Source organism: Charadrius vociferus, unplaced genomic scaffold, assembly GCF_000708025.1.
Source record: "Charadrius vociferus isolate BGI_N301 unplaced genomic scaffold, ASM70802v2 scaffold103, whole genome shotgun sequence".
Lineage (NCBI taxonomy): Eukaryota > Metazoa > Chordata > Aves > Charadriiformes > Charadriidae > Charadrius > Charadrius vociferus.
The window spans coordinates 710055-728710 of NW_009648061.1; the positions used below are offsets into that span (position 1 = coordinate 710055).

At 41.4% G+C, this 18656-nt stretch overlaps 1 protein-coding gene across 1 annotated transcript in view; it reads left to right on the forward strand.

Annotated features, from left to right (window-relative positions):
- MYO10 (myosin X) overlaps positions 1-18656 on the forward strand; it is a 136260-nt gene that overhangs the window by 57966 nt on the left and 59638 nt on the right. Inside the window, exons 4-17 of the mRNA XM_009883736.1 lie at positions 4416-4550; positions 5530-5654; positions 6559-6572; positions 6696-6780; positions 7452-7555; positions 9725-9854; positions 12053-12171; positions 12880-13026; positions 13206-13306; positions 13540-13606; positions 15015-15107; positions 15855-15923; positions 16107-16189; positions 17628-17736. Coding sequence (XP_009882038.1) covers positions 4416-4550; positions 5530-5654; positions 6559-6572; positions 6696-6780; positions 7452-7555; positions 9725-9854; positions 12053-12171; positions 12880-13026; positions 13206-13306; positions 13540-13606; positions 15015-15107; positions 15855-15923; positions 16107-16189; positions 17628-17736 — 1381 coding nt within the window. The remainder of the gene's footprint in view (positions 1-4415; positions 4551-5529; positions 5655-6558; positions 6573-6695; positions 6781-7451; positions 7556-9724; positions 9855-12052; positions 12172-12879; positions 13027-13205; positions 13307-13539; positions 13607-15014; positions 15108-15854; positions 15924-16106; positions 16190-17627; positions 17737-18656) is intronic.

An 18656-nucleotide genomic window follows, 5' to 3' on the forward strand; every position in this document is an offset into this window, starting at 1 on the left:
ATGTGCTTTGGTACAGATAAGACATAATATGGAGAAGTTTCACATTAGCAGTCCCTTTAAAAATTGTTTACTGTGGTCATGGATTAAAACAATGATTTGTTCAGTGTTTCGGACAAGTGTCACAATACAACCTTATAAGGGTATCTTGTTTCGACAGAAAGTGAGGGAACGTGCAATTCAAATCAAAAATTAAAAAGTTAAATGTACTTTCCTAAAACGGTATTATCTGCTGTATCTGTGAAGGACTCTGAGCAGGATTTTTTTTAAATTACCAAAGGTTTTCAGTGGGCCTCGTGAGATTTAGGAAAGTCCCTGTGATTGCATACTTAGTTCGGGGCATCAGAAGTGTACTTGTCATCTTTGGCATCCTGGTCCTTCCTGTATCTTTTACTGGCTTTGAATTACATGTTGCAACAAGTCGCTGTCAGGCTTTCTTGGTTACTACTGACATTTGAAAAAAAAGGTCAAGCGGAGCTCTGCAGTGTCTGAATTCGGACAAATATTCTGGTCTTGCATTTAATGTAAGAGATGATAAAAAGGAAAATTTTGTTGCATCATGAAAACACAATAAACAGTTGCATCCAGTTAAAATGAGTGAGTTGTTCGTGCAGGCTTCACATTCTGATATGTGCACTCCTCCTCCCCGTGACATTGGGATCTAAAAACTAAGCTGCAAGTTGGGAGAGCCCCCTGAGGGTCAAGTACTGAACGCTGGCTTCTCATCCTCTGGGCTTGAAGTGCCCCCTGCTGGCAGCCAGAATTAGCTCAGCTTTATTTTGGAACTGCTTTCTGAAGGCATTGGGCTCAAACACCTGTGAAAAAGCTTCTACTGTTTTGAAATGCTTGGGATATTTGTCTGCGTGGGGTAAGATCAGAGGGTTAAGGCAAGAACCTGAATTAAAAACTGTCATCAGTAGTGACTCAAAACGTAATATAAATGTGAAACCATTTTTCCAGTATAACCACCCAGACCGGAGGTGAAAAGGAAGGAAACACGGAAGAGATGATATTAAATGGAGCTATCCAGAGATGCTTATCTATCGGTCTGTGTTACACAGGCTTATTTTAATTTGTGATAATGCTGTAAAAAAAAAAAAAAAAAAAAGGCTTAGCAGCCTAAAATGTCAACTAATGGCACATTGAAGAAGCTGTGCACAACATGTGCATTAGAATATTTGCACAGTTGTGAAATGGTATTTTTGCTCTCCCTGGCTAAAAATTGTTTATCTGGCTGTTGAGTGAGAGTTTTCATGTAGACAAAAACATACACATCAATGAATGCTCAGTACCATATTGATCTGAACCTTACCACGGAGTCCAGTTTCATTTAAAACAGAAAAAGAAAGGCCCAGCACAGTTAAATTTGATGCTACAACAGACATGTTAAAAAAAAAAATAAAATAAAAATAACATCTGATTTTTTTCAGCTGAGTGCCTCAGCAGGAGCATGAAGGGAGTCCACCTTATTCAAGGAATAGCCAAACAGCTTGTCCTGATGTAGGGAAGGCACCGAGTACCCCCACGATTAGCTGATGTTCACAAGTTGGGACCAAGTTCAAACCTCCACCCCTTTATCGTAAGAATAGGAAAATATCTTTAAGGGTTGGGTTTTCTTTTTGTTGCTGCTCTGTTTGAGGTGGTCTAGTCTTTGCACAAGCAAACACATGCTCATCTCTCAGCTTATCCACTTTAAAGCACTCAAAAAGAAGTGCAAAGCAGTTGAAGGAGCAGCAGCAGTCACCCTCAGTGACATTCCAGTCTGTGCCATGAGTGGGAAATCACAGTCTGACACCAGTTTGTTCTCTCTTATCATCTGGTGGCCCGACATTTTTGTTGTTGTTTAGCTTGAGAATCAATGTGAACCAAAGTACTCTTTGGATGAGACCCCAGCCTTGTGATGGGGAGATGCTCTTATGAGGCTGACACAGCAAAATTCATATGTGTATTTGATGAACCGTATTTGCTGAAAAGGCCTATTTTGTCTGTGTGTATCTGTCTTTGGGGTTTTAAAGCCAGCAGACAGAACTGAGAAGGGATTTAGAGCAGTGTTGATACTGCCTCGCTCACGTTATGTCCTTCAGAATGAGGAGTCTCTCAGTGACCCCTTTTCCCACTGCGTCAGTCCGGAGTGCAGGCTGCTGTGCCCTTAGCGAGCTGCCCTGCGTAGAAGAAATCATGGACAAAGTCTAAAGATCCCCTAAGTGGGGGCCTTGTGGGTTGCTGTCACACTTAATATATTCACAATACTGAATGTAGTGCATGTGGCATGAGCTGGGCACTTAAACTCCTGGTGCGGAAAGGCTGCTGGAAAGGTTGGCTGTGCACTAAAAAATTCACCCTTCTCCTGGCCTTGGCAAGTTCTTGTAGGCGTAGGCTGTCCAAGGAGTCCAAAAAATTGATCCCACTTAACCTACCATTATTGTATGTACTGAAGGGCTGAATAAACAACTTTAAAGTTTAGCATGCTTCTTCTTGATAATTGTCTCATTAATAACTTTTTTTGTAAAGGAAAAATGCAGAGCCAACTTGAGGCACATAAAATTACGAGTCCTGAGCTGAGCAATACCATGCAGGGGTGAGATCTTACTGTCATCCCAGAGAGCTCCAGGAACCCATCCACTTGTGCTTAACAGTAATTGTAAAACTGAATAGAATAGAGTGGTGACGAGCAAATAAATAGACAACACTGGGTAAATCCATCGTTTGCTCATATCTTGAGTATTTTGCAGAAGCCTTTTCCCCCTTGCTTGATATCCAGGAAGACTTTGTGGAATGGGAGGTGGTTCAGAGGAGAAGAGAAAGGAGCAATCAAAAGTATAGCATGGCTCCGCATGTGGGAATGGCTAACGGAGACGGGTGACTCGAACTGGGGATGCTATCCATGAAGTCATGCACGGCACAGAGAGGGAGCGCTGGGATGGATTGTTGGATTGTCAGACGTGAAGGGTAAAACTAAATTAAAAATACGTCAGTATTTGAGACAGTGTGAGTATGTTGGATGAATCATACTTGCTGAAACATATCATCAGGTATCATATCTTGTATGAAGCTTTATGAAACATTTTAAAGACTCTGATTCTTCTTGGGAAACACAGCTACAAAACTCTGTGTCTCATTATGTTTTCTGAGTGCCTCTTCTCTGATTATTTTTGTATTTGCTGGCATTCATGTGCAGGAAAATGCCATGCTGCTTTCTTGGGCTGTACTTTTCTTTGCTTTTTACTAGAAAGCAAAGAAAAGCAAAAAAATACTTTGCCATAACCTAAAATCACCAGGGTCACCTCGCGGCAATGGCACAATAAAAGACTGTCAAATAAACTAAGCTTGCTCCGCATGCCCAGCTGTGCTCCATCAAAGTCTCCTGCTTGCTACAAGGAAAAGTGTAGGATGAGACCAAAATGTACCTCCTTTCATTGGGAGTAAACTGGAATTAGGCACAGCCTAATTAGGAATTAGGAAAACTGGGAATTAGGCTGCAGCTTAGGATATAATGGTATGTCTTCAGATGAAAAGTAAGCAAACCAGACAAACTTTAACCACAAGTTATGTTTCTTAATGGCTTATGGTGTGTTTTTAATTATAAGGCTATATAATTGAAGGGAAATGATACTGGGGAAATGAGCCAAATTTATACCTTCCCTTTTTAGAATATTGGTTTTGAAGAGAAACTGAGTATATTGCCTTCTGTTTGTATCAACAAGACTGGTTGTTAACAGTTTGTTTTTAAAATGTCAATTTAGCATTATCAGATAGCTTTGTTCTGCTGTGGGTGAAGATGAGAGGTTTTACATCTCTGATGGTGATGAGAGTTGAAAATTGTATATTTTGAACTCACGTGAATCTGGTTTGTTTGGATGGGCTTATAAAAAGTTTGTTTAAAGAACATGTAGCTCATTAGGAATATCAGTATTAATTATACTAGTAGCCTTTATGTGTTGTAATATGTATCGATGTCTCTGACCTCCTCCTTCTCCCAGCAGGGCTCCCTCTTCAGCTCAAGTGCTGCAACATAATCCCAAACTCTCCCAGCATAATTCATCTTCTGGACTTTCTCCCCAACCATTGCCATGCCTTTATTCCAGCTTTGTTTTCCCACGTTGGTGAGAATTGCTGATGGCTGTTTGTATCCAGAGAGCTCTTTGTTGCCTCACGCGTGTTGTGTACATCCTTATGCAATCACAGCCTTGAAATGCTGTCCAAACAGTGGTATGAACTCTAAAGATAGCTTGCATTTTGTGTTGAATGCCATATTCAGCAAGCTTAAAGGGGTATTCTGCTGCCGTTTGAGTATCATTTCTAATGACCTCAGTCTTCCTGACCTCCAGTTATTTTGAACATGGAAGGCTGGCCAGGCAGAGGGCTTTTCCCCTGGCAGGGGGAACTGTGCAAACGCTTTCCTCCTCCTCTTCTTTCAGTGGCGAAAGCGGTGCTGGTAAGACGGAAAGCACAAAGCTGATTCTCAAGTTCTTGTCTGCAATGAGCCAACATTCGCTGGAGCTGTCCTGCAGAGAGAAGACCTCCTGTGTGGAGCAAGCTATTCTTGAGAGCAGGTACTAGATCTTTCAATACACAGGTATTATTTCCAGAAGACATAAGCCTTGTCATTGAAATAAGAGCTTGCCATGTAATTACAGTTGTGGGTGCGTTTACTGAACAATAAAATGAATATTGGAAAGAGGGAAATTTTCCATTAAACAAAATTACCTGGCTGCTGTAGACAGTTATATGTTATATCTTAGTGAAGCAAAAAGATGCAGAGTTTTGAAATGGACGGTGCTTTAGTGGTGGCTTACGTCTTTGTTTGGGGTTGAATTCAAATAATCAGAGTGAGGGAGATGGGTGATAGGAGGGAGGAACCGTTGGGTTGGTTTGTATAGCCTGAGGTTAAGGTAGAACAAGATACAGCATGGTGAGGATAAAGTGCGCAAGTGGTAAAAACATGCTGAGGAAAGGGAGGATAAGCAGAACAGATAAGAAAGATGAGTAAATGCATCAGATAAATTGGACACACTCTGCGCAAGCAAAAAAATCTCTGTGTTCAAATGCAATAGCACATGGCTCTAAACTATTTAAAAACAAAGACAATTTGAGATGCTATTACTTTTGTTTATCATGCTTCATCTCTGTTTTAACTGCTGTATCTTGATGTAATTAATTTTTTAATTGCCTTGGGACAAGGACTATTTTCCCTACATCTGTCTAGCAATTTGCATGTGCTGAGATTTCTTAGTTCCATAATTTGGGTACTGCAGTGAGAACTGCATGCATCTTTTGAGCAGTTACAGATTAAGCTGCGAAATAGTTTAGTACGATTAATCTTCCCCTTGCTTGAATACTTGCATCTTTTGATAGAAGATTGAGATGCCCATTGTTAATAAATTGAGGATAATACTGAGAATTTAGGCTGTGGCTGAGGAGGGTGTCAGAAGCAAGCTTTGCAAAGTGCTGTTCCTTTCACCGGTCCCACATGAAACCATTTGCACACTGGTCACCCGTTAACGCTCTTGTCGCTCTTTTGTATTTTAACAGCCCAATCATGGAAGCTTTTGGCAACGCGAAGACTGTTTACAACAACAACTCAAGTCGCTTTGGGAAGTTTATTCAGCTGAACATCTGTCAGAAAGGAAACATTCAGGGAGGAAGAATTATAGACTGTATCCTTGTTTGGTGATTTTTACTGCTGTTTGCGGGCAGCCCCCATGTACCTCCTCTGTGGAGGGCTGAGAGAGAAGTGGCTCACCTTTGTCTGTTCTGTCACCCCATCCTGAAACATACACAATTAAATTGAGCTGATGTAGGTGGGAAAGGGAAGCAGTAGCACGAAATTCTGCGTGTGTTTGTGCATGTGCACACATGCGTTTGTGGCAGGGTGAGGGTCCTCCATACTCTTGGAGGACCAGGATTTTGTATTGCTGCTGCTGGCGTGGGTCATGGGCATGTTCCTACGTAGTGAGCTAAACCAGCCTGAGTTCTTGGGGAAAACTTCAGTTGTCAGCCAGTTCCCTCATTTCTTATACCCAAAGATAAGCTTCTTTTCTGGAAAAGTACTTGAAAGAGCAGAGCTGCAGAATTTCTTCAGTGTGAGCCTGGGTGGGTCAAATCCTTGGATTTGTCCTTCGTTTGGCAAAACTGGGCTGTGAGCCAGCTCCACCAGAGCACCAGAGGTGTGGGGATGAGGAATATACCGAGGGGGTCCTACCTAGTGTTTGGAACATAAGCTGCTTTTGCGGTGGGGCAGATTTCATCCTTAAAGTGGTTTCCAAGTTTTAGGGAAAAGAAAAAGTAAAGGAAAGCAGATGTCACTTAAAATCCAGAACAGGACCGGTCCAGTTTTGATGGGATGGAGGAGAAGGAAGTGTGGGAGCACATTGGTATTAGAACTTCTGCAATATTATTGTTGCTAATTTATTCATCTTGTTATGGCAGTAGGCATGTCGTAAGAAAAGATCATTATGCTCTTCCTATCGTCTCAAATGAAAGAAGGAAGATTACAAATACCTTGTGCATTAATTGCTTTTTACTTTATTCCTTGACTGAAGTTTTTCTTCCTGGCTATAGATTTATTGGAAAAAGTAAGTTGATGTTTGCTTTTGATCAGTTAATTTTGTTTGACTTAATATTGTCTTTGAAATTGTGGTTGAAAAAGTCTTCTTAAAAATCATTGCTTAAATGAAAACTATTTTCTACTTTGACAGAATCGTGTAGTAAGACAAAACCCTGGGGAAAGAAATTATCATATATTCTATGCTCTGCTGGCAGGGATAGAAGAGAGAGAGAAAGGTGAGTGGCAAAGTGCAAGTCACACAACCGTAGTGGCTTTCTGCTAGCAGTCAGCCATGGTGACAGTGGTGGAGAATTTAACTGCAGAAACCCGCTAACCCAAGCAGAGAAATAGGTTATTTATTCAGCCGGGATTCAGTGAGTGTGAATTTGAGCTCAACTTAATAAAGCGACCTGCTTAGTTGAAGAATGTCACCGAGCTGCCGGTAATTTTTCTCCCAGCTTCTGCTGTGGCCCTGGGAAAATTACTTGGGGACAAACATGCCTCACTCTGTTCAAGCTGAATATTTTTGCTGGTACTAAATAACTCCACAGCAACAAAGAGAAATGATTCTGGTTCCTCTATCCTCTCTCATAAAGAATAAATCCACTGAACAAAAGAAATGACATTTGTATATGTGCAAAATTGCCTAAAGCTGTCTCCGCATCTCCCTTTGGGCCCGCTGTCTCTGCATGCTAAAAAGTAGAGTTAACACCATTGTGCAGCTAAATAAAGCAAAAACCAGCAAAATAAAACACCGTATCTGATTTTAATATAAAACTTTTTGTGCATCATCATCATAATTTCTAAGCAAATTAATTGTGAACTGTTTAACTCTGACATAATAATTTGCGGAGTGCTTTTGTTCTGGGTTTTCTTTTTCACTCGTTCTCTTTTCTCTCCTCGTTAGATGCTTTTTACTTATCTGTACCGGAGAACTACCACTACTTGAATCAGTCTGGATGTATAGCGGATAAGACAATCAGTGACAAAGATTCTTTCAAGGAAGTCATTGTGAGTTGTTTCCCTGGTTCTTTATGCTTTAAAAATGCTGGAGGATCAGGCATCTGGAGCCCATTGACAGCGAGGGGGACAAAGCCTTCCTGTGCTTACCTGCACATGCAGCGCTCTCATTGGGACACTACTCTTGCAAGGACTTATTTTCTTGTAACACTTCACTGTCATTTTGAGCATGTCTTTACCTTCCCTCCAATATTTGATTTTTACTCTTACCATTTCACAGTATGCTGTGATTTAGTGAAATGATCACATTTTGGAATGAAAATAATATCAGTTGGGAAAACAGAAAGGCATTCGCATGCCTTTGCCTTTCCCTGCATTGTTTTATAATACTGCTATGTCTGCTTCCACTATTTCTCTGTCCTAAAGCTTTGCCCGGGTCATGTAGCATCATCTGTTGGGTCGAGTCCACAGTGCAGCACATGGGGAGCGAAGCACCCGGGCTTCTGTGACTGTCTTCAGTTGCAGCTGGGAAATCCAATTGTATGGAGTAACTTACACAATAGAGTTGGAGAAAATGTAAACACAGATTAAAACCCGGCTCCTGATGGAGTCTTTCTCTGAATGGCTTTGTGTCTTATACCCACACCACTTAGGTACCGCAATTAGTCTATACTGACTGTTAGGATAATTGCTTACTATATCACTGAGGTGATATGCGCAAGACTTTTAAAAATCAGACAAAACATTTGGTTTTACACCCTTCACCAAACTATTTCTGCTTGGCTATGTTAATCTCTTTGCCAAATTGACAAATTAATGTGTAGTGGATGCAGCAGTTATTTTTTTAAGTGTAAGAACACCTCATCTAGTATGCAGAAGGAGGTGTCGGAAAAGGTGGTAACTTATCTATATTGTAGTCACATGCTTAAGTTGATTAGCGTGGTATTTAATTTGTGCTAATCATCCCAGGGTAGGCAGAGCATGAAATCAGCTGGGCAGGTGACGCTTGCGTGCTTGGTGCAGGGGCTGAGGCTGCGTTCCCAGAGCAGGAGGCAGACAGAAACCCCACAGTGCACCCTCGCCTGTCTTTTCCTATTATAGTCATCCCCTTTGCCTATTTTTATTGTGGTTTGAGTCCCGGAAATGTTACTTGGGGAGAACTTTTTTGTAGGAGACAGGGAGGAACTGCACGGTGAGCGTGGGCATGAACTCCTCGTGCTGCCGCCTTTCTGAGAGCTCTGCAGTGAAGGTCTTCTATACAAAATAAACCTTCAACCTTTATCTCTTCTCTGCTTTTAATTGTGGAATGAGTCTGAGGCTTTTCCATGTCTAACTGTTGATTTATGAAAGATAAATTGTGTCAAGTGTCATCTGTCAGACACCTGCAGTGACCATGACGCGATGAGTCTAACTATAAGGGTATAAAACTGTGATCTGGTCTCAGACAGGCTCATATTAGATGCACATTTGGGAAATTCTGGTAATTTCAAGAGGCATACAGTTACTTACCCCTTCCGTGTCAGAGGAAAGCATATGTTCCTCCTCTTGTTTTAATATTTCTTTAGATATTTGCTATTCTCCTCATTTATGTAGTTGAGCCTTGATCTTTGCCATGTTGGGTATTCGTAAATTCAACACAGTTTATATAGGTCTCTTTTTCTTGCTCGGTTTTGCTGTAAGATGTCAGACCACACCGGTAGGATGTGTGTTTGGGCTTCATGGCTTGCCCAGAGTATGCTACAAAAGGACTCCTCTGAATTCTCCTTGGCTGAGAAAACAAATGAGCAAATCTTACGTGTTGCTGTGTTTCCTCCCCCATGCCTTGTTACCTACAAGGCTAATTGGCAAAATTTGGTAAAAACACAGAGGAGGTTATCAGTTACTCATGCAAATTAGTGAAATTGTGTCTGATGCACAACTCAGTAGGGCGTTCCAATAGTTATACAATTTTAATGAAGAATTTGAAAGTAAATTACAGCAGCCTTACAGCATCAAAAGCAGGTTTCTTAAAATGAGTGATACTTACATGTTCCGAGATGTCCCTGTCATGTCTTACAGTGTATTTGATTTGGGATGAAACCAAAGGAATTAACTCCTGCCAGCCCTCTGTCAGTCCTGACTTGCTTTACTGAGGCCTGACAACACCGTTGGTGGGTTTGTCCTTGTCCCCATTTTTGAGTTGGTGTGCGTGTTATTGAAGAAGCTCATGTGTCATTCCAGACTGCCATGGAAGTGATGCAGTTCAGCAAGGAGGAGGTGCGAGAAGTTTTGAGGCTGTTGGCTGGCATTTTGCATCTAGGAAATGTCGAGTTCATCACTGCTGGCGGGGCACAGGTGTCCTTTAAAACAGGTGAGAAGGCTGTGCAGCCAAATGTAAATGTTTCTTGAGGTTGTGAAAGCTATATTCGTTGCTGGTATATCTGACCATAGCAAGGACAAACGGTGAAAGGGTCTTACTGCTTTTTTAGCATCTGTAAATGTTGATTAAAATGTAATTTTTGTTTTTTTGACAGGTAAGGCAAACTAGTCTGCTGCTAGGTCTTAACAAGGGAAGGCATTGGGCACTTATTTATTCCATTAAGAGTGATGAAATTCCATTTTAATCTAATTCCTTATTTGAAATATTCTTAAGTCAATGAAACATATGTTCTCAAGTACGTTCCTTAACTGAGATCTCCACTGAAGGTATCTTATGTTAGAACTTTCAATACCTCAATTACAAATCTGAAAGTACGTGCTGGTATGTCTGAAGATTGGGCTGGCGAGCATTTTAAATGTTTGTTCAAATATGACAAAGAGTAGCATTATGTACTGCTTTATATACCACATTATAGTAAAATTGCAAATTAAATTATGCATGTAAGAAAAAAAATTTCATTGGTTTTCTTTATCCTCATCACCCCGAGGCAAGCTGAAATGCATTCATGTGGACAAAGAGTAAATTACTGTTTGTATCTGGAAAAATATGTTAGTGTAAGCAGTTGATTGTTTGGATCCTTGATATGTAACATTAAGAGGAAAATAAATATTTGTAACTTACCTGTGATGAATTTCTACTGCTAACTACTGCTAAATTCCTTCAGTCGTGCATATTTGTGATACTGTGCCTTTTCATGAGCAGCAAAAACATTCCTAGAGTTTCTAGTTGTGTTTTTATCTCTAATCCCCATAATTTTAGAAGCATCTTCAGTGGTGGTGGTAGTACTGGAAGGCAGGTCCTGCTTGTCTAACCTGATCTCCTTCTATGACAAGGTGACCCGCTTAGTGGATGAGGGAAAGGCTGTGGATGTTGTTTACCTGGACTTCAGTAAAGCCTTTGGCACAGTTTCCCACAGCATTCCCCTGGAGAACCTGGCTGCTCATGTCTTGGATGGCTGTACTTGGATGGCAGGGTGAAAAACTGGCTGGATGGCCATGCCCAGAGAGTGGTGGTGAATGGAGCTAAATCCAGGTGGTGGCTGGTCATAAGTGGTGTCCCCCAGGGCTCGGTACTGGGGCCGGTTCTCTTTAATATCTTTATCAATGACCTGGACGAGGGGATCAAGTGCACCCTCAGTAAGTTTGCAGACAACACTAAGTTAGGCAGGAGTGTTGATCTGCTTGATGGTAGCAAGGCTCTACAGAGATATCTGGACAGGCTGGATCAATGGGCCGAAGCCAGTGGTATGAAGTTCAACAAGGCCAAGTGCCGGGTCCTACACTTGGGTCACAACAACCCCATGCAGCACTACAGGCTTGGGGAGGAATGGCTGGAAAGGTGCCTGGTGGAGAAGGACCTAGGGGTGTTGGTCAACGCTGGCTGAATATGAGCCAGCAGTGTGCCCAGGTGGCTAAGAAGGTGAATGGCATCCTGGCCTGTATCAGGAATAGTGTGGTGCACAGGACTAGCGAAGTGATCATTCCACTGTACTTGGCACTGGTGAGACCCCACCTCGAGTACTGTGTTCAGTTTTGGGCTCCTCACTATAAGAAGGACATTGAGGTGCTGGAGCATGTCCAGAGAAGAGCAATGAAGCTGATGAGGGGTCTGGAGAACAAGTCTTGTGAGGAGTGGCTGAGGGAACTGGGGTTGTTTAGCCTGGAGAAAAGGAGGCTGAGGGGAGACCTTATGGCTCTCTACAGCTACCTGAAAGGAGGTTGTAGTGAGGTGGGGGTTGACCTCTTCTCACTTGTAACAAGAGATAGAACAAGAGGAAATGGCCTCAAGTTAAGCCAGGGTAGGTTTAGGACGGATATTAGGAAAAGTTCTTCACTGAAAGGGGTGACAAGCATTGGAACAGGCTGCCCTGGGAAGTGGTGGAGTCGCCATCCCTGGAGGTATTTAAAAGATGGGTAGACGTGGTGCTGAGGGACATGGTTTAGTGATGGTTTTGGCAGTGTTAGGTTGATGGTGGGATTTGATGATCTTCGAGGTCCCTTCCAACCTAGCTGATTCTATGATTCTAATCATGATGATAATGAAAATAATAGTAAGAATACAACAAATTAGTTTCATAACCTTACACATTTAAGGACATATTTGTATTTGTCTCTTTGTTTTTTTGCCAGCTCTGGGTAGATCTGCTGAACTACTGGGGTTGGACTCCACACAGCTAACTGAAGCGTTGACACAAAGGTCAATGATACTCAGGGGAGAAGAAATCCTAACACCTCTTAGTATACAACAGGTAAAGGCATCTCAGTTTTGACATGGTTTTAGGGTCAGTTAAATACATGGCTCAGTCTTCAAGTCCAGGGAAGTCATTGGTCACTCAGGAGCAGAAGCATAGCTCATGCATCGAAGTTGCTTTAAAGAATACTACATAGTTTTTGGGAAGGGTACAACTGGACTTTCAGAAATTCTATAGATCCCATCCTGTCATTCTGGCCAGGGCTTGTAGCTTGGTTCTTATTATTCTTATTAAGTGGTTGCTTACCATTTTTTTTTTTTTTTTCAATTTCTAATGTAGGCTGATGTTTTTCATTATGGGCGTTTGTGTCAGGTGGGCATTTTTGAAAACTTTCAGCAGAAATAATTTTAGTATTTACAAGAAGGGGATTAGAAATAGGTGTACATAATATTATGCTTACATCTCTAGCCTTCTCTTTTCTTCCTCCACACCTTAAGTTTATAATTTCGTAATTTTTGAATGCTTTAGCCTTAAAATGTAGTTTTAAAGCCACATAGGGGTACAGCTGTTATAAGCTATACTGTTAAAGCTTAAATCGTGATGCTCTGTAACTGTTAAAACAATTGCTGTCAAGGTACCGAGGAATACAAACCTTCTTGCATTATACATTGTTTTATGCTGTGCAAAGCACAGTGACCAGCAAAGTCTGGTAAGTTCTCAGTTACAGGGGTGATTAATGCATTGTTTATTCCTTCTTTAATGCAGGCAATAGACAGCAGAGATTCTATGGCTATGGCACTTTATTCTCAGTGTTTTGCTTGGGTCATTAAGAAAATCAACAGCAGAATCAGGAGCAAGGAAGACTTCAAGTCCATTGGAATTTTGGACATATTTGGATTTGAAAACTTTGAGGTAGGTTTCAAAAGTTTGTTCAAATGGATTATCTGATATTTATCCTTCATTGTTCTACATATCTTTGTCATCTTCAGTGGAACTTGATTATTAAACATGTTATGTCTTAAACCAGTTCCTTGTTTGCATAATAAAATACTTGGAGTGCATTAATTTTTGAAAATTTCTTGTCTCTTTAGGTAAACCGTTTTGAGCAATTCAATATTAACTATGCCAATGAAAAGCTTCAGGAGTATTTTAACAAGCACATCTTTTCCTTGGAGCAACTGGAATACAGCAGGTAATAGATACCGATGAAATTTGAAAGAATTTTGAAAATACCAATGTTCACTTGGAATCTCTGTTCCCAGCTACCTTAGGTTCTTTTGAAAGTCTGTCTGAACTGGTGCATTTTCTAAAAGCAAGGTAGTTTTGCTGTAATTTGCAAGATAAATACATCAGCTCCTCCTCTTTCTATATTTAAAATAATTTTGTCATGGTTGTCAATAAAAAGGCCCTCCTTATTTTCCTTAGGGAAGGACTAATTTGGGAGGATATTGACTGGACAGACAATGGAGAGTGCTTGGATCTTATTGAAAAGGTAATAAAGAATTTGATACCAGTACCTATTTCTAGTTTTTGTTCTGAGGTAATATGTCTTTAAAACACTTGCCAACTCAAAGAACAAGTGAAAAGAATGGTGGATCTTGCATGTTTAAATAGTGAACTTTTAATCAGATCATTTTCATGCATGGATATATTACAGATTACATCGTAAGCTCAATATAAGTATCTCTCCTTGTGGGAACTTTTAACTGTGTATGATTATATACAAAAGCAATATTTGGAGATGATTAAAAAGAATAGAAGGAGGGGGCAGAAAGAATGACGATGTCTTGCTCCCATAATGGCTTTTCATGGGATGTGGGTAATCTTCATTTGTTACCTGCCAATTTTGGCTTCATCCATAACTTTGTTTGTGTTCTGATTTGTACTAAAGGAACACGTGCAAGAGCATGAAGTTTCTGCAGAGTTATTGGTAGGAACATTAGGGGCGAGGGGCAGATGAGCTCTGAGCTCACTGTGCAGAAATTACAGCTCCGTCTGGCTGACAAAGCCGAAGTGGTATATAACATTTCGTCCATGTTCACTTCTGCCAGCAGTACAAGCGGGCTGCGTGTTTATCTCTGTAGCAGGTGTGTGGCTGCATGAGTTTAGACGACCGCAGAAGTGGATGGCAGCGGGCAGGAGATCCAGCTGCCAGGACGTGACTACAGTCAGGACAGTGTGGCTTGTCAGGAGCTGCTCTGGGCCCATGGGAGGTGGCTTATTAAAATGTGCACCTGGAGAACCATGTTTTTCTGAGAGGCTCTATCAGCCTGAAGCTTGCTGGACATGTTAATTAACTGCAGGGTAGCTTGCTTTGTTTACCACCTCTTCTCTTATGAGAAGTAGGGAACATCAAAGGAAATTACAGAGAGGCATATGCAAAGCAAAGGGAGGTTGTGTTTCACACAGTGCATAGTTAAACTGCATCTTTTGCTGTGCCCCTGGGCACTGTGGGTGCTAAAAGTTTGCATTGGTTCAACAACTAAGTAGATAATTTTATGGAAGAAAAAATTCTGAAAGGCTGTTTACACAAACTCCTCAGATTTAAGGGACTCCTGAACGTTAGAGATCTTGGAGGCTGGGGATCTATTCTGGGGCAATGTCATTGCATGCACTTAAAAACTGCCTACATCAGGAGAACTCTCGCTTCTTCCAGTATCTTCTTTTTCTTTTTTTTGCCCATTTATCATATGCTGTATGTTTCAAAGGAAGTGTTGCCAGAAAAATAGTATTGCAGTCCTCTGAGAGAATGGGGTTTTAGTCATGTACGGGTGGTTTTGCGCCTCTCTGCACACAACGACTTCAAGGACTTTGTGATCTTTTTTTTTTTTCCAAGCTGGGAGCAACATCTGTGTCCATCTGTGCACTAATTCATCTTTTGCCTCTTCTTGCTGTTCTAGAAACTGGGGCTGCTGGCGCTCATCAATGAAGAGAGCCATTTTCCTCAAGCTACTGACTCCACCTTGCTGGAGAAGTTGAATATCCAGCATGCTGTATGTGATGGTTTCCTCACGTTTTCTGTGTAAATTATGGAGGGTCTCTTTGCTTTTGTAGAAATTCATGGTTCAAATATATGGGTGCATAGTTGTAGAGGCTGTTTTGGACGTGATCCTACATCCCTGGCAATCCATATCACTTGCTGTCAAGACCGAGTTGGTTACCTAGAAGAACATATCCTTGTTACTGTCCAGTTAAAGTTCTCCATATTGGTGAATAAGCCAAATTCTGCTCTTAGTTAGAGCTCTGAAAACCTGCAGTAACTCGGATTACTTAGATCTTCAACTTTCCTTGATTTAATGAAGTATTCACCTTGATGTCATTTACCGAAAGGTTGCTCTGTCCAGATTAGTGTTACCTTCATTTGTGATCCTAGAAGTATTTTCAAGAATTTGTGGGATACAACCGTATCCACCAGTCTTCATAACTGTCAGTTTAAGACAGAGCCTTCTTTTTCAAAGCGCCTTTAATAGATGGTTCTGCCAGATGGGTTCAGGTTTAGTATAATGCCTTTTTAGATACTATAAATCTGTTATTACTGCATTTGAAGCAGCCCAGACTAACAAATCCTATTATCGTTATAAGTTGGTTGTTTGCTTTTGGAGCGCTAATCTTCTGGGGAGTTCAGTGGAAGACAATGGTTTAGGTCTGGGTTGAGAAGATAATGTGACCCTTTGTATCGTTCCACGCCCTGACTGCTCCCCCCGCCAAATATTTTTTTCTTTTCTTTCCCCTCCAATTAGAACAACCCTTTTTATGTAAAACCAAGAGTTGCCGTTCACAACTTTGGAGTGAAGCACTACGCTGGGGAGGTAATTTTCTTTTCTTTATTTGCTGAAATTATTCCAAATGGAGTTTTCATTAGCTTAATTTTAGCCTGAGGCTGCTCAAAATTAACTAAAGCACTGTTCCCTCAGCGCTTTTTACAGTACCGCTCTTGTGAGAGGTGCCTGACTGCTTGGCTTCTTGTTTGAATCAGCTCTGTTTCCTGCTAGGTCCAGTATGATGTCAGGGGGATCTTGGAGAAGAACAGAGATACTTTCAGAGACGATCTCCTGAACTTGTTACGAGAAAGCAGGTACGTTTCTGCGATTTTCGTTCAGGTCGTGATGTTAAGGGGTGTCGTATCACCTAATTCTGCCAGGGTTTGAATATGTTAGATGTTGCGCAGCATCAGACCTCGACAGAGTTGTAATGAGGGTAGAGGAAATATCAGAGGTAGCCTGTAAGCAGATCTGACTGTAATGGGTTCTCAAGAAGTTGGGTTTTCCCACATTGCACAGTGCCTCAGCCCTGTTCAGTCCAGGGGATTTCTAGAGAGCTCACTTGCTACTCAGTGGTGAGTAAGGAAAAAAAGCTGAAAGCTGGTGTTGGTCTTTAACTCTTTCAGGGTGCCTCATAGGCAGTGTACATGCATGGGGTTTTTTTTTGCTTCACATGCAGCCTGATTTGCTTGTATTTCTGCCATTAGCTGATTTGGCTGAAAGCTTAGGGTCAGGGACCTACCACAGTGCAAATTGCCATGTAGTAATTGCTTCAAAGGGAGAATTTCTATAAAGATTGACGTTACTGAAAGTCTGAGCTTGGATGTCTTTGGTACCTGCATGCCTCCTGTCATTCTGCTGTCTAAGGTCTCAGGATCCTTATAGTGGTACCCTGTGAGCCGGGCCGGTACCACGTCCCTTTTTGTAGGGGTATGGTTGACACTTCAGGATGCAGAGAAGAGGAGGGAGCTGAGCCCAGATGTTGCTGTCTCAGCTGCTGCCCTCACCCGTCCCATCCAGTCCCCCTGCCTTGCTGTGGGAGTTGCTTGTTTGCAAATCCCTTAAGCCTTTCTGCACAGGGGAAACTGTTAATAAGCATTTCCTTCTCTATGTTGCTTGTTCTGGTTTCGTGACATATCTGACGTAACGTGTCAGTTGAAGCGTGTAGGTGAAAGTAATGAATGAGTTAAAGCTGCTGGGCCTGGTTTTGCTCTTGCACCAACATCTGTCTGGAGCTCAAGTTAAAAAGTCTGTGATTCTGTGGAAGTGGTGAGGGGAGGATACCTGACTGATAGGGCAGGAAACAGCATATGTAGCTAGTATCTCATGGTGAGGCTCATGTGGGTGGTTACTTTGTGTTATGGCCCCAAACAAGCTGGGAGTCTTGTTTTTTAGTCTTTGTTCAGGTACAGTTCCCATTACAGTCGGCTGGAGTTTTGGTTGAGTGAGTGGAGTAAAATGCAGGAAGGACACTAGGACTTCACACTTCGTTTCCCTAATTATGTGTTAGGAGCGGAGCAGAAAGAACCTCCTTGTTTTGGTTTGGTTTGGGTTGGTTTTTTTCCTCCTCTGCATAAATTCTGCAAAGGCAAAATCTATTGTTAATTAAAGATTATGGAGAAAATCAATAAGCTTTTTTTGGATGGATGAGCTGCTTTCTAAGGGACAGTGCTTTCTTTGCATTCTGTAGTGGTAAACCCCATAGTCTGTTAAGATATACTTTAGAGATATTCTTTTTCTTTCCCATTCCAGTCTTGATTTCATCTACGATCTATTTGAACACGTTTCAAATCGCAACAATCAAGACACTCTTAAATGTGGAAGCAAGCACCGAAAACCCACTGTCAGTCTCCAGTTCAAGGTTGGTTAATGTGTCATCTCTACTCTGTAGCTCATCAGTGACAGATAAACCCTGTTCAGTAAAGAACAGCTGCAGGTTAAAGCAGGCAAAACTTCAGCCTCAAAACATTGCTGTCTCTTCTATGAAACTGCTCTTACTAATCACCCTGTCGGCCGTACTAGCTTAGCTTCAAGCAGACGCTAACTTTTGCATCACACCATCCGCACAAAACTCGTGTTGCTTTCCACTTGCTTATTTGTCCTTATTTTAAAGCTCATCTGTGAAGTTGGTCTCTCGTCCTGTTTTTTTCTTTCTAATCTAAAACCAACCACAAAATCACACAGAGCCTTACAGCAGTGCCTGTATGCTAAGAAAAATAAGTACTGGATAAATACCTCATTAAGGTGTTGCCTTGCTTTTTAAGTTTGGAAAGCATTTTTATTACACACCTTTTTATGAGGCTTTATAGCCCTCCCATCAAAAACGGCACCAAATTGAAATCTAGCATAAAGTCTATCTGCAAATTATTTAAAAGAGAAAGATTGGCACAAAACCTTTTCTAAATTGCATGAATGCAAGTCTGGATTAGTTGTCTTTCATTTTGTTTGAGTTAATACACATTTTCACTGTTCATTCACTTTTTTCTAAAAAAAAAAAAAAAAAAAAGGAGCAGACTCAAACCCCTCGAGGGTAGATTTTATCCTAATAGACTATTGCTAAGTGTTGGCCAGAACAGCAAGGAGTGTATGCTGGGGCACACACAGTGTCTTTTATTAAAAAATACTAAATTTATATTGCTTGGACAGCTTGCTTTGTGCTATCATCGCTCATCTCAGACAATACCTGCTTCCTGTGGTGAGGTGGTGTCCTTTGCTAGCTCTCTGAGATGGCAGAAGGTACTGTTTTCACTTAGTCATTTGTACCTGTGCAGAGTAGACCTT